Source organism: Trichoplusia ni, chromosome 3 (genome assembly GCF_003590095.1).
Source record: "Trichoplusia ni isolate ovarian cell line Hi5 chromosome 3, tn1, whole genome shotgun sequence".
Taxonomy (NCBI): Eukaryota; Metazoa; Arthropoda; class Insecta; order Lepidoptera; family Noctuidae; genus Trichoplusia; species Trichoplusia ni.
In genome coordinates, this window is record NC_039480.1 from 17522837 (window position 1) to 17541124 (window position 18288).

An 18288-nucleotide genomic window follows, 5' to 3' on the forward strand; every position below is an offset into this window, starting at 1 on the left:
AGAATGTGATTATTGTTGGTGTACTTAATATTGGAAGAAGCGTTAGATGTCATGATGATTTCATTTGTACTGGGAAGGTTGTTGAAAAACTATTTTTAGAAAATTGTTTAGGCAACTGGCCTCTAAAGAGAAAATACACGTAGTTGAATATTTCCTAGGTTATCATTAAAGTTTTAAGTATTCAATAAACATGTTTGTCAGCGTGAAAACTAAAAAAAAGTCACAGGATTCCCAAACATTCACATGCAAAGTAGAATGAAAAATAATGTAACAAAAGTACAGTTTCTAAATGCCGTACCGAATCACGCAATAATAGAATGCAAATTGACATTTTCATTATTTTTAGCACTACAAAGCTAGAATATCAGAAGTTGCATGATACATTCTTAGTCAATTAGAGCGTAGAACGCGGTAGCGGGCATACGAGGCCTCTGCTATAGTGGCACTGGCACTCAAGACAGACGGTACGTTTTTCATCACCAAACAGTGTAAAAACAAAAAAAATAAACAAAAAACAAACTCAAACATTTAAAAAGCCCATAAAAAACGAATAAAAAGTTTAAAATTCGAACGCTCGCAAGTTTAAAAGTAGTTTGTTCTAATCCGAGTTTTGAAAATCGAATAGGTTTGAACACGAGAGGAGTTTCGTGTTTTAAGGCTGTATGGTAGTGTTTGGTAGTTTTCGTGTGTGTATGTGTGTGTGGAGGGCAGACAAGAGCTTATTGAGGTAATCGAATTAGTGATAATTAAATTAGTTTTGCGGCGAGTCCGGTAAGTCACGCAATGAAAAAATAGGTTGAATATTTGACGGCATTAGTCTATTTGCCTGTGTGTCTCGTTAATTATTTGAATATTTGGGAAAATTGCTTTTCTTGAATCTCATGTAAGTACTTATTGTTTTCATAATTAAATAAAATACTTTTCTTGTTACTATGACCGGAAAAAATACGTATCATATGTAGTTTTATATATCATTTAAGACTGAACATTTTTTTTTAAATCAATCTCAAATCAGAAAAAAAAAAAAATTTTTCACGTGAAAAAAAAATCACTTAATGTCCGTAATAGATCAATCATTATACTTAACATGTTTTATAATTCCATAGCAAAGAAGATACAAATCACAAAACTAACATAATAAACTCCATTCTTTACAAACTGTGTCGCGTTAATTGCCAATTACAATACATAATGAGTAACGTCGGCTTTGTCGGTAAAAGTGGTATGATGCGTTTGTAATTGTATTATTTATTCCATGAACAAAGCGTGTAGGATGTCCCAGTTAGCTATTGTTGCTATGCCATAGACCACGTCTATAATCTATGACAAGTCTATTATGGGGTGATATAAAGCTTTGGTTTTAATTATTTAGGTGGCGGAAATGAATTAAATGAGCATTGAGAGTTAATAAGATGTGTGTACTGTATATTTCAAAATATGTTTTTTTCACATCTGTGTGGTCAATTGTGAATATATTATGTTTCTAATTTATTGTGCTTACTTTCGTTAGCGATTCATTTGATTCGTAATTATTTCTTTATCGGGTTAAATATACGGTCGCAATATATGGTCCCAAATATACATACATACATAACTAGATACTCTTGAGTAACCCCTTGTTAATTAATTTTGTATATAATTATCATATTTTGCGTGTTACGAGAACTTTTTTTTCGAGCAATAGGACTGACGAAAATATGTCAAATGTTGAATGTCCCACATTCAAGATTTTTTACTGAAAAGTTTATTAAAGTTTCCCAAAACTAATCACTGTCTAAACAACTGCAAACGACGACGATATTAATCCTCTTTTTTTAATTAATACTCACTATATAAGTAATAACGTACCATAGTTATGAAAGTAGCTCTACCACAAAGTAGAGCTACTTATTTCAACTATTGTTATGACAAGTAAACATGATACAGACCACAAACACCGCAATAGAATAAAATACCAAGTCCCAAGAGTTACGTTTTAGTTAAAGAACTTAACTAAAATTATTATGTAGTAAGTCTAGAAACTACTTTACGAAAAACAATTGAAAAATTTGCGTTAGGCAAGCAGCAATAATTTGCAACTACTATTTAATATTCGAGTTTTGTTCATTCGAATTTCATTAATACAAGCTTATTGATTTCAATACTTACAAGCATATAATCATGATAGTTTAAGAAATTAGCTAGAGGAAAAAAAACTACATACTTATTTGTTCCTAATATTACTAGTGTTGTTGCGTACTAAGCGATGACCGCGGTTCGCTCGAATTGACTTTCGATTAAGTAAGAAGTTAAATGAATCTATACATATTTAATAAAGCTGAAGAACTGAGTTTTTTTTTGTTTGTTTGACGCGCTGGTCAGATTTGAAAAAATATTTAAGTGTCAGGTGTCCCATTAATTAAGGAAAGCTATAGAATATAATTATATTATCGCTTATATACGCTATGGTTCACAGTTCAGTCGCAGTATGCAAAGCAGTAATGAAATATATTAAAAAACGGAAACACTGAAACCACTAATTTGATTTATATAATTCCTAACTTATACCTTCGGAACCTAGACGAGGTCGCGCCAAACAGCTAGTCTCTATAAACAAGCAGTATTAAGAACGTTCTTTGCTGCAAACGTGCCAAATATTTTTAATAGGAATATTAAATAATCAGAACTGCATTGTATTAATTTGAATGGACGTTGACAGTTTGGCAGCATTGCAACACATTTGTAAAACTGTCAATCATTTGAAATAAATACAATAACAATTGATATGCACTGACTTGTAATGATAATGTTACTAATTAAATTCATCCATACACTGTCAAAAATCTTTAACTTAAGAATAATCTCCGCCGACAGCATCTTCTTTTAAACAATTTTTTAATTTATTTTATAAGTTTTTTGTAAACGACTTCCGCGCTAAAGAATTTATTCCTTATGTCGCGGGGGGTTTCAGAAACATACAATTCACATGCACAAAGACACCCAGACTCAGAACAAGCCTTCTTGGATTACACAAACGCTTGGGATCGAACCCGCGACACATCGCACACAGCGGGTTTGACGTGATGACCTCGACCAATCGGCAATCCGTGCATTCTATCTAATCTAATCATACAAGTCCCAGCAAATATTAGTTTGAAGCATGAGAGCGTACTACACTTCATATAGCACCCTCTCTCTTCCACAATTATTATTTGTACTTGATGAAGTGGTGACAGATCCTCTGTTCCATAACATAGTAAAATATGTAAAGTAAATAAAATCACAAACCAACGCTCGTTAAAATCAATTCAATAGTTTTTGTTTGACGAAGCTTCGGGCGGCCATTGAAAAATACATTTCCATATGCACATATGGGACCCGTATTTGTCTTTTTTATTTTTTAAATTTATGGCTGGAAATGTTGGATGAACAATCAAAGAGTTTTTATGTTCCCTTGTAATTTACTTGAAAGCTGCCGAGAGCCGAGTGGTATAGGTCACCACGTTAATTCCACTAAGCGCGACGGGACGTGGGTTCGGTCCCTGTGTTAACAATCATTTGTGTGATGTGATCCACGACGAGGCTTGTTTTGATCCTTAATTTGTGCATTTAACTTGAATATAATTATGTCAAACCCAAAAGACACAAATATTATTAGTCTTAGTGCAGTAGTCGATCAAAGAAAATTTGGGATCAATTCAATTGTTTTGCTAGTAGAATTTTACGATATTCAGGCCTTAGACAACTTGCTGGACCCAAATCAATGATCAATGTGTTTCTTCTAAAGCCTACCCTAATTTATTGCAGAAAATTACCACTTACCTCGCAGAATTAATTAAGTTTCGTTTAAGAAACGAACATGACACTGCTTTTAGAAAACCCACATAATTCAGTCGCAAGACTAGTATGGCTTAAGTCGACACTGTATGAACCTAATACCTATGAACAGTAAAATCATCTTAATTACAAAACATTACAGTTGACTTTTGATTGACAAGAGCTCTACCTGTATATGACTACGTGGAATGTGTAGTAAAATTGTCTTAATTACAACAAATTAAGGTTGATTTTCGACTAACAACAACTCTACCTATGTTAAATGTAGATTATAAGTGGTAATATTACCTTAGTTCAAGAGTGATAAGGTTGATTTTCCTTTGACAGCTCGACCTATGTATAATACGCTGTCAGTAAAACCACTAACACAATTAAGCATTCATAAGCTGTGACAACGCATAGCGTACATGGGCTCATGGTGAAAGCAATTCAACGCCTCCCATAGGATTTCCCTCTCGCATGGGAAATACAACAATGGTGTAATATATTAACTGTAATTACTTTTAGCACTTGAATACTTAATTTTGTTTAAATTTGTCGTCATTAAATGAAATGTGTAAGTCGCTTAGCATGATAAATGTAGTGTGGGAATGTTTTTTTGAATGTTATTCTCCTTTACAACATACTAATTGCTTAGCTATGTTTAGGATGGACACTATATTTGGGACTGAGCACATAGTGGCTTCTTGCACTAAAAAGCGTGTAGCACAGTCTTTCACTCAAGTGTATCAAATTAAGTCAAATGCTTCCAACAAAAAATAATTGTCAATGATGTCATCATCCATGTCTTTTCTCATACTTTGCACTATCTGTCTACAAATTTTATTACAATAGGTTCAATAGTTTTGGGGTTAAACCGAGACAGACAGGCAGAGATACTTTCGCATTTACATTTTTAGTATGGATCATTAACATAAAAACGACAACTCTAGCTAACTCTATTACCGAAACGAAGAAATAAAATCAACACAAAATTGTATACAACTAACTATATCTATTTTAATAGTAGTCCCATTTACCAAGCTTAACTCTTGGTAGACGAAGCACAGCACTGCCCCCATTGACACTAATTCGGTGTGACTGTCACAAGACGTTTGCTTGTCAAGCCAATCCCTTGGAACACAAAGTGACAATGTATCTGTAACTAAGGGTTGCCTAGCAACGGCTTACTGCTTTAATGACTAAGATCCTTCGATATTTCGTAGATTTAGGATGTTGTTGCTCGTATTTGAATAATAGGTTAGTATTAATTAGTATCGGTAAGGATGTAAATGAATGTACGTATGGGATATGAAATGCAGCTGAAAGGTGTTAGTTTTCGATAAGGCTCTATAATTTTTCCTGCCTTGTGTGTAAAAAAAATAGCAAAAGGTTAAATATTAAGGACAAGCTTTTTAATAAAATTCTACAATACATATTAATTCCTTGTATATTTTTCTTCCATAGTTCTGATTCAGTTTTTACGAAAGAGCGTTTATTTTTGCTTAAAATGTTTGCAAGAAAGATAATATATGGAAACAAGAAACATTTAAAATCACATTCTTTACAGCAAGTAAAATCTCTTTTACAATTTCTTCCCATTCCTCCCTTAGAACAAAACACTAACTCCAACAATTTATCTTTCAGACAGTCAACAGTCTAACTCGACACTAAGTCGGCTGAATCAATAAGAAGCAATTAGCAAAAAGGTAAGACGTCTGCGTTTTATTCGAAGCCTTCGGAAGGCTTCCATGGGCTTCGGGAACTGCAATAGGATTTAAACTTAATCTCTAAGATTTAGTCTTCAATTTGGAGTCGTTTTCGATGCAGCAGTCTTTGGCTTTTCTTGGGATTATTTTGGATTTTCTAAACGAATATGAGTCTGTATTTTATTTGGAAGTTATTTTGTATCTATGTGTTCTAGTTGTAAGTTAGGCAATGTTTATGCAGTCACTATAAATGTCCTTAATATTTTTAAACGTCAACTAGTTAAAAGAAGTTGCAAAAAACCTTTGATATGAAATGAAATATTTTTTCTAAAATTCCCCAATTTGTTTTATCAGAAATGAAAACTAAAAATATAACCTAAAAAATGATAAACAAATCGTACTATATAAGTAAATTAAATTAATAAATACAAATCACGCCCATCATAAATTCAGAATTATTATACAACCACGAAAAAAAAAACAAAGAAACAACATCAACCACCCAAAATAAATACCCAATATTATAAGAAAAAAAAACATCAATAAATATACCAAAACACGTGCCAATCTAACAACAAGTAAAGAAACTGACGTGGTAAATGATAAGACTGTTGCTAAGGGCCTAATTCCCGAGAGCAAGGAATTAGTTACCGCAACATGATTCTCTTTGACAGCTCATTTATTTTGATCAAGTTTCCTTATTGGCCCAGGTTAAAGGATATTCAGAGTATCGAGGCTCCTACCACCTGACAAGCTAACTCTTGCTGGTGTTGAAGCGAGACAAGGCGCTCTATATTGTAGAGCAAAGTCTCTCTCGCACAATTGTTTTAGTCAACTTGTAGGTTGTATGTCCTAAGGTGTGTCACGCCTAATAAGGAGTGAGTGATGTTTGTGGTTTCAATTGGTTTGAATTTTGCTTTTCGGGATCATGAATTAACTATTGAGTTCCAAATAAGCGGTATAGGGAAGTTGTTCCTGTTTTGATTGATTTTGCTTTAAGTAAGATTTATATTATTTGTAATTTACCTTTATTTTTACGATTTTCATGTACAAAGTACACAACACTACGTGATGAAATCAATATAGTGTGTAGGCTTAACCAGTATCTAAACAACTGAAAGACTTAACTATCTGTCAATACGTTTAACAACTGGATTTTAGATAAAATTAACTCAAAATACCAAAATTTTACAACCGATCCCAGTTTTTCATGATTCCTGAAAAGACATGAAAAATTCCAACGCAGGACCACGGGATCGGTATGACGTCCCCACACCCTGTATACTTACTTGTAAACTTATTTATTAAATATGTGTTTTCCCATCTTTGGTCACTTAAAACTAGCACTCGTGGCCTTTAGATCATCTCACCACCGCTGTATGATATATGTCTTTATACATAAACCTCAATCCTACCCAGCACTGAATGCTTGCACTTCAGCAACGACTCTGTTTACAGTGATTTTCGTAGAAACTCAAGGAACACAGTCACTGCTGTTAAACTGTCTCTCTTGTTTACCAAACAAGATTCGTTTGTCAGCTGTTTGCGAACCAGATGCCCGGTCTGTCTCGGAATCGTAATGTATTTGTTTTTTAGTTTGTCTACAAGTGAAATTTAAATGTTTTTGTGATTTAAATTTGATGGGACTTGAATTTTTATTATTTTATTTCTTAGATTCTTTTTCAATGTAAACAATATGGTTAGCGGATTTCATGCCTAAAGTAATATCTACCATTCAATTAAATGGAAAAGTTGTCAAAACACACATTCAAATAAAATTATTAAAATAAGATTCTACATATATTATATGTGATAAGGACTTTAAAACCTTGTTAGGGTCAAAAACATGGGAAAGAAGCGTTCAAATTGGACGGAAGAAACTCTTTATTTTCAATAGTGCTTAATGGCTTTCAAGCTTAATAACACCAGCACTATATCAGAGTAGTACAGAGCTCATTATGGCGCTGTCGTGAACAGTCAGCGAGGAGTGAAAGAAGATTAAAGATTCAAAGGAAATAATATATAAGACGCTAAATAAAGTGAATTCTGAATCAGATGGCGTCGAATGCAGTAGCAGGTTCAAATTATACTGGACAGCCAATGAGCTTGAATTTAACGTTTTACAAACGTATATATTAGATTTAAGTAGATGCATCAGATTGAACAAAATTGGAAAAATACATAAGTTTATCAAGATATTTTTGACAGCCAAAAATTTTGGGGTCCAGCAACCCCAAGATTTTTGGCTACCGTTCTTAACTTCGCCGGTGGTTTATTTTGAGAATGTTACACAAAAATTCGACTTCGAATATAGCTGACGCATGATTAAGGATCCATTTTGATTTTTTTTAGGGTAATCCAGAAAAAGAGCTTGCTAAACCATCACATCACTTTACCTTAGAGTAAATTTTCATTGTATCTTATTTATCAACAATGAATTAGTCTTACTCCCAAATACATAACAGAGTCTCACATTACCATCGCGTATCACAAACAAATATAAACTTAACACCGAAGGTTTTCAATCGCTGTCAAAGCGTCGCGTGTCAAACTTTTAATCACGTGATATTTCGAACGCGCTGTTTTTGGGGACGGGTGTGACGTCATTTGATAAAGATCTTGTAGTGATAGTATCTCGTACTTCGAGGGGTGGAACGACAGTGTCGTTATTATAATGCCTCGTATGACATGTATCACGTATGGGTAGAATCTGTTTACCCCAAGTTGGTAAAGGATTTTCAATAAACAAAAGTGTTTTTTTAGTAACGAAACCTGATAAGACTTTAAATTATGTTTAGGCTACAATTCAGAGGAATCGAGGGGGCTTTTAATAAGAAAGTCAAATTATGAGAATATTATGTTAACATCAAAAACATAATATAATACACTTCAAATAAAAACTACTGAGCCATACACGATGAATTTTTTATGGGACCAAATAAAAAGTATTTCAAAACGAAAAAGAACATAAAATCGTCCTTTTCGAAGACAGTTGAAAAAATAAAACAAATCCCATTAAAAAAAAAGTAAAATTGGGACACTATGAGTCACATTATACTGATAACTTCTTCATTGTGTTCTGATCGCTGTTTTATTCAAACGTTTTTCTAACTGGGCACTATAACTACGCTTGTTAAGAATGCCTTATAATGAGGTATTTTAAAAAACTATTTGCACAAGTTCTAAAAAAAGGTTTTATTTTAAGAAAAAAAAAATACTGGCTGCATAATTAAAAGTTCAGTAGAGGTCAGGTTCAGCTCTACAATTTTCTCTTGTTTTCGTAATAAAAAGACCTATTGTTTATGGCCATCTTATCTTAGTCTATTGTACTTTTAATTAATTATCATCTCAGAGACGTGCCTTGAATTTCGTTTCAATATGTTAATTTATCTCGTTGTATATTTAATATTTCGTAATTCGTGGGTTTCTGTTGAGAGAATTAATTAACTTTTATATTGATGGAGGAGTTGAAATAAATTATATATTAAATATTTTTGCTAAATAATTTGAATTAAACTAATATTATAGAGGTTCTTCAGTGAATTCTATTTGAATCATACTTTTTAGAGCGTTGTATGTTACACACTGTTAAATTATTTTAATTAGTAATTATTTTACACGAATTAATGTCAGCTTGTAAATATCTTCTCAAAGCTGGGTAAATGTCTCTTACTTTTTTTCCTAATTTCGTTAAATTAGAACAAAACTATATTCCTTTACTCAGATAACATTGATTTCCTTCAGTTTATAAAAATTAACCTATTATTATTAAAAACTACGCATTATTAATTAAAACCGTCTCCCTTACTCGTATCCGAACGCATTTTAATCACTGCGTATAGTGCCCTCTATGTCAGCCGTCCGAAAACAAAGAATAATGGTGTACAAAACGCCAAGAACTACCGGGCATTACGCTTTAATTCATTAATTTTACAACCAAAATAACAAGCGATATTCAACTCTACAACATTACAAATAAAGTATTAATTCAAATGTTTGTACGTTAACTAACTTTGCGCAAGCCAACTTCAGTGTTCCTAAAGGGGTTGTCATAGAAACTGTGAAGTTCTGCGCGCGCATCACCCACACATATACGCCTACGCACACATGCGCAGGTCTCCCCCAACGTGCGAGAGGGACAGAGCTATAGTATGCTTGAAGCCAAAAGTGTTTGTTTTATAAAATGAGTTCGGTGTAACATTAATTAGATTAAATAACGTATTTGCTACTGGAAAATGAGGAAATGTTTTCGTTCAGATTAGAACAAAAGTTGCTGTGAATTGTTCTTATTCGATAAAAATAAGTAATGTAACGTATTTTATAGAGGGTTATTTAATAATTAAGACGAGGATGCCAAAGACTGCTGCATTAGACGAACAATAATACGCCATATATTTCGTTTTGTCACAAGAATTATTTTTGTGATTTTAGTGCCTAGAAAGAGAAAATACAATTTATCACCATTATTATAACCACATAAGGTTATAATTCAGGTAGACAAGAGTTTTTAAATTATTAGTTTATCTAGTTTGTTAAAAATGTAGTTTTGTTTGTTTTATAGGCAAACCTATTCCTTACCTAGAATTAATTGTAATCATTTTATAAAAATAACTCAATTTACATATTCATAATCTCGTTCATATAAATCCATCCATCCTAAGCCATATCCCTTAAAATTACACGTGAACTTCTAAATTAAATTACGAGCAAAGATACGAGTGTAATCTAATTAAAATATTATCTAGCGAGACCGTTTTGTCGCCACCTGTACCCGCGTCGTCACACACTTACACGGGCATGGTATACGCTAACTATGTGTGCGTGTTTTACACCACAGATTCTGCGCGATGGACCCTAGTATTCTTGCAGCCATGGACAAAGAAGCACTCAAAAAGCAGATTGAAAACATGAAGTACCAAGCGTCTATGGAGCGCTGGCCGCTTTCAAAAAGCATTGCTGCGTGAGTAATTCTTTATTAAATTTAAAAATATTAGTTGTGAGTGACGTCATCTTGTGTAGTGCAAGGGAACCGGGAGTCGCCCTATGTGTGTGCAAGCGAGTATAGTGCTTTTTTCGAAGATACAAAGGTATAAAATTGCGTGGTGGTCGCGTTCAACGATTAAGGGATTATGTATGCTATTTTTTTGGTATTTTATCGATGTGATTAGATTCCATGTTTATTTGTCATTTTTATGTATTTTTCTGTTGTTTTTGTGTCATATCTTCTGACATTACTGAATTGTGCTCCGTAGCCAGAGTTCAGGACACTAATTAGCGTGTGTCAATTAATCCGTGCTATATTCGTTCTATTTTAGTTGATTTCACTATTGTTCAAGCTGTTTCCGTAATTTGTGTTGGTTCATTTAATGCCTGTTAAACTGCCATAGTTGATGTGAACTCACGAAATAATCAATAGTTGTATTCCATGCCTTGCTATGAGCTAACGAGCGGAATCAGATTGTTTCTTGTTTTCTCACTGTTCCACGTATTATTTGAATATTTGGACTCAGAAACAACGCCCGATCGATTAGAAATGGGTACTCATTCAACTAGACCCATACATTTAGCTAATTAAACGTGGAACTCGCTATTTTGTACCTTATTCGTGTTGATTCTTAGTCGAGTTTCGTTTGAATTGGGAAATGCCATTGTAGTAAGTTAAATCAATGAATTACCATGACAGGTGAATATGACGTCACTCGTAAGGTTTTTGTTTAACTACGCTAGTTGACTAATTATGTATTTACCTACTTGCGGCTCTTCGTGTATTTGTTTTAGCAAAATATACCTGTTTGACATTTTCTCCTACTTAATTATAATACTTACATGTTCTCTCTTTAGTCCCTATGGATTTGGTGATTTATTTTTAGATACCCACGTGGCCCCGGCTAACGTGATAACTTTACAACAAAAAATATAGACTTAGTATGATTTCGACATTAGTTAAGTGACCATAGAAACGTTGAAATTGCTTGCGATGACAATCTTTGCATTTTATCCGACTTAGAAAACGATAACTATTCTACTGATATTGAAAACATCATCATGAGTATCGAAAGCTTTCACAGAATAGTCATAAAATAAGTTTTTAAGAGACGACCCATATGGTCCCATAGTAAATGCATTTCACTAAAGTTTCCACATGAGGTTTTATGTGTTTTGCTTATGATAGCACTCAGGGACATTTTTCTATCCATTTGTACATTAATAGCAAAATATTTCTGAAGAATCGTCAAGTTTCTTTACTTGGTAAGATAATGGTATACGTTAGTAAATTACTAAGTCTTAGAATCACGTGGCTCTGGTCACGTCGAATAAGTCTTCGAGTACACGAGATTTTAAATGCTATTTCAATATATTACCGATTAAAACATATATTTAAAGTTAAAAAAAGCGTAACGTTATATTAGGTTAGGTTAAGCGCTATCATTACTCTATGATAGAATCAAGACATATTTTCAACTTTTCTCTGCAGAAACAATATAAGACATAGTATTGAGTCTGGTTTAATTCATAAATAAGGACATAATCTTTGTACAAAAAACGATACCCTAATAAATAAATTGAAAAATAACATTGGTCCCAAGGTGAAACCCATAGGCACTCCAAAGTTACGTCTAAGTGGTTTCAAAATACACGCAGGAATGAGCCAGACTAAGTGTAATAGCGAAGCTAAAGATGTTACTATGTTGTTTTAGGCGAGCTAGAAAAGGTTGTTTACTATCTACTGTAAATAAATTACACACATAAATCCACACCTCTCTCGGAGGCCTAACTAAGGTCTACGGATTTTTCCTTCCCATACCGACACACTTTCCTTCCTTCAATCTTATTAGTTTATTTATGGCTCATACGGCTTCACCTGTCTTGTCTTATTAATCTTCGGCTTGATGAACAAGTAAATACCCTGTCTCACGAGTATCAGAATACATTTGAATTTTTGGCATTTTGAGCAGAATTATATGTCATTGAATTTCTACAGAAGTTTTTTTCATAGCATTTCGGATATTCAATTGTATATTAATAATATACGTGTATGATTTCAATAGTAAACTAAAATACATTCTGTAATATTGTTATAAATACTTACTTTTAGCCATAATATTTCCTTATGTGATGTCACTAATCAACCGCGATAATAACATTATGTTGACCCAAAAAGCTATTCCTTACAAGTAAGGATTTAATAATTTTAAACATTATGCCATTGTTCGCAAGGCTTAAATTCGTAATTTAGTGTTTCTTGCTGTAATAACTATATTTTGTTCTGTGATTAAGACATCTACTCGTAAATGAACAAACTACAAATTTTAATGAATTATATTTATTCTCAGACCATTAATGGCTGACCTAAAGCTCTTAATTAGTACATGAGGTATTATTTTAGGTTAACCTTTACATACTACTTAAATTACCATTTCATTACGTCCATCTATTGTTATTCCTGCTTCAATACAGTCCGTTACATTTTGAGTATCATTATTTTCAGCTTTTTCTGGAACTTGAACAATGAATACATCGTTTTCTCCACAATCTTCTATATCATGTTATAGATCATTATAATCATGTATCTTTACTGGTAGCACAAATTGTTTGTCACACGTATAATTCGAGGAACAATACCTTTCGTGGTTAAGTATCGATTGTGTTTAGTGCACACGTCGGAAAAACACGATGTCTCTCTTTCTTACGTTGTAATGTCATTGTTAGTTTTATGCGCAAAAAGTTTAACATCGGTACGATTAATTTTGATGTGATTAATTTTATAATTTTATACCTTGCTGTCGGATTTATATGTGAGAATTATGTTCGGCATATTGTAGGCTTTTGTATTATAACGGAGTATTGTACTTAATGTCAATGCTGAATGAGTGTACTCGTGATCAAATTATTACCATTATTAATTTAATACCATCGCTCACTGAAATTGGCTATTTATATTAATTGAGATAAATAAATTGATAGGATACTTTAATAAATAAAGGGATCGTATTTCTGCTGAATAATTGAGCAAAAGTAGAGTGTTTCACAATGGATCCAATATTAAATCAATCAACTGACTATCAACGATACCCTCACAGTAATAGCTGATATAAATAGATCCAGAACATTCTGTTTATTTCAATCAATATAAAAATAGCTGGCAACACCTTGGCAATCCATAATATTCTCAGATCTATAAGAATTTTCATTCTTTCATTCATATTTAGTAACATAAACAAAGCTAAATTTGAATTATTTTCATGAAATCGTCGGTAACAAACGTTGGCGCGAAATGACGGTTACCACACTCAAAACAGATTGACTAGTACAAACAAAGTGAGCTGCCCACGCGCATAAGTGTTGCCAGGATAAAGATTCTAAGGCTCTCTTAAAGTTTATTTTTAACAGATGATGATGATTTACAAAAAAAATTTAAACAAAAGTAATAATGAAAAAAAAAACTGTTTTTAGTTCTGTGATCGTTATTACAACAATTGTGTAAATCTTTTGATCGTTTTTTTTTTCATAAGTATCTGCAATATAAAGCATGAGAATACTATTCTCTACATTATGAAAGTTATCTACGGGAACTACCTCAACCAGCAAGATCAGTCGTGGCCGTCAAATAGACTCTTGCTATCTGTAAATAAGGTTAATTATCGTCTGAACCCGTTGAGACTGCAGGTTGGCTTGAAGTCTCACCGAGACTCGTCGGTCAAGCTTAAAAGAAGCTACATAACACCATATTTAAAAGAGAGTAAAACCTATATATTATTCAACTAACCTTGTGAAGATAAATATCATACAATTTTCAAACGGAATAAAAAATTACATCCAAATAACATAAAAGAAGCAAAGATTAAGATTTATATTTTAATACCTTTGATCTTTAAACCAAATAATGTACTGAACCATCTCATTTATAGATACAATTCAACATTCAGGATGGAACATCAAAAAGAAATGAATGATTACAATATAAAAATCTTGAAAGCTCTAAATCAGACCTTATCAAAGGAATTGACACATAATATTCAGTGAACCGAAATTTTATCTTAATTTTATTAAGACTCTTTATGATATAAGTACCTATGTTCTAGAAGGTTTTGTGACGTTGTAAAAGTCTAGCTACTAACAGCGTTAATTGTAACATCATGATCACTGTCAGTATATGTAGTTTGAAGTTGTTGTAATGAGTGATGCGAAGTCTAATTTATTTTCAGCCATACTTGCCAATCACTTGATACTTTTCTTGTAATCATTTGCTTCAGATTACCGTATTTTTGTTTATTCTATGCTGATAGATACTTAAATATTGACAATTGTGAAACACTGGTACAGCTGCTGCTACAAAGCTGCATAAACTAGTTAGACTGGAAGACGACCCCAACACGGTTAGGAAACGGCTAGGACGATGATAATGATGATTTTCATCCTGAGATCACCGCAGAATCAAATAATATTGTTTTAACAACAAAGTCATACCACCCAATTCAAATAAAACGATTGTACAAAACTAGATTTTTTTTTATGAAACCAAATGACAAGTACAAATTTCACGATAAAAAAGAATCATCAATATCGGTTCATCCAGTCTGAAGTTCTGAGGAAGCAAACATAAAAAATAGACGAATAGAAAACCTCCCCATTTTTTAATTCGGTTCAAAATTACATCTCATCACAAACTTTTTTACCACGGTTCGGGTAAAACTTATTACTGGCAACATATTTCCAATCAAAACAACTGTCAATACACGATTAAGTGCGCTTACGAGTGCGTATAAAGGGTCGTTCTATAAATGAATGTGCTCGACTACTTTTGTTTCAATCGATCGATTATAAGTACAGAGCCTAACAACCGCTTAAATATTAACATAATTATTATCCGCAGACGGTTGATCGATGTCTTAACCAAAAATAGATTTTTTATATACATTCGGTTGCGTTACTGTAAACGGGGAATAGGTTTCGTTGTTCAGAAAATGGGAGCTAGCGGGATTAGAAATAAAATTACCTTATACGGTTCATCATCATCATCATCATCATCATTCTCCTGCCCTTATCCCAATTATTTTATTTGGGGTCGGCGCAATACGGTTAATACAAAGTATTTCTTAGGAAAATACTAGTCAGTAAATACTACATCAAAAATCACTAGAATTGACAAAAAATATCAGACACGTATTTTTTTTATAAACGGAGATGATATTTTGTTGTTCCTCATCCCAACAGTTGATGTTTCTTAGCTTCACTCCTAAAAAATATCAAAAGATACATTAATAAATTAATTAAACATTAATTCATCATAGTACCTAACTATACACGATACAATTTTACAGCATTTTATTTATCCACTTATAATAAAAAGTATCTTTCTCATAAAAAATCGTGTACCTACTCACTTCAATTTCTTATTCAAAGTCCAGTCTTAATTAAACAATTATTTTCATACAGCCATAACGATAACGCATTACATTATAATCTAACTAAAGTGTCTTTCAAATCACGGCAAATAATCTTTACCAAACAATACAAGTATTATACTATAAATATAATACTCTAGAAGATTTCTCATAAGATAAAATGACGCACTATCCGCGCTTCCCATCGCGCCCTGATTACCGCTATAATATAATGAAGTATTTTTGTGCACGCGAAACTGAACTTAGTATCTACAACGATAAGGTAGTAGGTTTTATTTTATACTAGCTGTTGCCCGCGACTTCGTCCCCGTGGGTAGAAGATATAAGTTATGATTTAGGTATACCTGCCCGGTTTTTTTCACAATTCCATTGTATCTTAGCTCCTATTAGTCACAGCGTGATGGTTTATAGCCTAAAGCCTTCCTCGATGAATAGTCTATTCAACACACAAATAATATTTCAATTTGGACCAGTAGTTCCTGAGATTAGCGCGTTCAAACAAACAAACAAACTCTTCAGCTTTATATATTAGTATTAGTATAGATTTAAGTATATTAATCGTTTTCTTAGTTGAATTCCTAAAAATACATTCATGTGAGTTGGGAAACTTCGATTTCTTCTTTTTCTTGGATAGGAAAGACATTTTGGAACCGTTCCCCTAGAGTCATTTTTAAGTGTTATAAAATAGGCCAAAAACAAATAAACATTTTTGCAATTTTTTTTTGCTCTTCATCCTTTTTGCAAACAACCCTAAGCGTAAACAGAAGCGTGTTTCGATTCTGAAACAATATTATTTCAAGTACTGTTTCGAACGAATACAGTCACAATTTGCGGTAAGTAAAACCGCAAGTTATTATTTCAGACCAATTATATTACAAGTTGAGTATCCTGTTAGTGTATCTGTAGGGATGACGTCACCACACATGCTTGTAATTTGGTTAACAATATTAAACACACATTTGAGGACAACATGGCTTTCGGAACTCTGTAAAGCTGTGATTAATTCGTCATTTGTATCGATGTTGTGACACGTGTAACTGTTTATGGATGCGAAGTGAGATGGCGCGACGAACTCAGTCAGATAAATGTAGCCTAATTATTAATCTAAGGTTAAAGCTACCTCCGTAGCAAATTTCATCGAAATCAGTTCAGCCACTTGTACATGAAGAGGTAACAAACATTGTAGACCCACCTCTATACCTACAAACTCACATAATTTTTGGCATTCAGGCAAAGTACTTTAAAAGGATTTTGAGGAAACTTTACAATTCGTTACGTTTTATACCTTCATCATCATCATCATCATCATCTCAGCCTATCGCCGTCCACTGCTGAACGTAGGCCTCCCCCAAAGAGCGCCAACCATCCCGGTCCTGGGCAGCCCGCATCCATCCGCTGCCAGCCACCTTCTTCAAATCATCGGTCCATCGTGCCGCAGGGCGTTTATACCTTAGTATTCAAAATAACATAAAACAGAGTTTTCTTATATAATCCTAACTAAATCCGAAATAAACGATACGAATACTATCCATACTTTAAGACTTAACATATTTTATCGGTTAGAACGAATGCAATTTACTTCTCAACTTGAATGATATAGACGTTTTTCTATTAATTTTACCTTACATTACTAATTATTTATAAACGATATTTTTTTTTTGTATTATCAGTAACTTAATACTCACTATAAGTATTACACTTCAAGGGTTTACTTAGCTTAATTGAATTTGGTTTCTCTTCAAAATAGAGATGAAAGCGACGGCCCGTGGGGAGGCTCTGAGTACTATTAAAAATCACCTTTAAGTACCAAAACACGAAAGCACTTGTGTAATCTAACCTTCTTTATTAAAAACTAGCTGTTGCCCGCGACTTTGTCCGCGTGGGTAGAAGATATAAGGTATGATTTATACCTGCCCTGTATTTTTCACATTTTCCATTGTATTAGTCGCGGCGTGATGGTTTATAACCTAAAGCCTGCCTCGATGAATGGTCTATTCAACACAAAAAGAAGTTTGCAATTTGGACCAGTAGTTCCTGAGATAAGCGCGTTCAAACAAACAAACAAACTCTTCAGCTTTATATATTAGTATAGATATAGATGACAATAGTTGAAATGAAAATATCGGACTATTATGAGTTATACTCGCGATGAAGGGTTTCGAATAAATGGGCTATTGGAAAATACATTTTCATAAGAAATTTTCAGCCATCAAAATGTACGACTGTATTGCTTAACCTCGACTTTAAATTTTATGTTTGAAGGAAGTCTGAAACTACTAATGTTCCTTAAACACAGCATGCTGGCAAATTCCTGGTGACCTTGCTAGCTTAGTTGGTAAAGGGTCTGATGCGTATATCCAGGAGTCGTAGATTCGAGT

General features: G+C 33.1%; 1 protein-coding gene across 1 annotated transcript in view; it reads left to right on the forward strand.

Moving 5' to 3' along the window:
- The first annotated feature begins 388 nt into the window (after positions 1 to 388).
- LOC113492212 (guanine nucleotide-binding protein subunit gamma-e) overlaps positions 389 to 18288 on the forward strand; it is a 36762-nt gene continuing 18862 nt past the window's right edge. The window contains exons 1-3 of the mRNA XM_026869578.1: positions 389 to 464; positions 5443 to 5504; positions 10342 to 10464. Coding sequence (XP_026725379.1) covers positions 10352 to 10464 — 113 coding nt within the window. The 5' untranslated portion in view covers positions 389 to 464; positions 5443 to 5504; positions 10342 to 10351. The remainder of the gene's footprint in view (positions 465 to 5442; positions 5505 to 10341; positions 10465 to 18288) is intronic.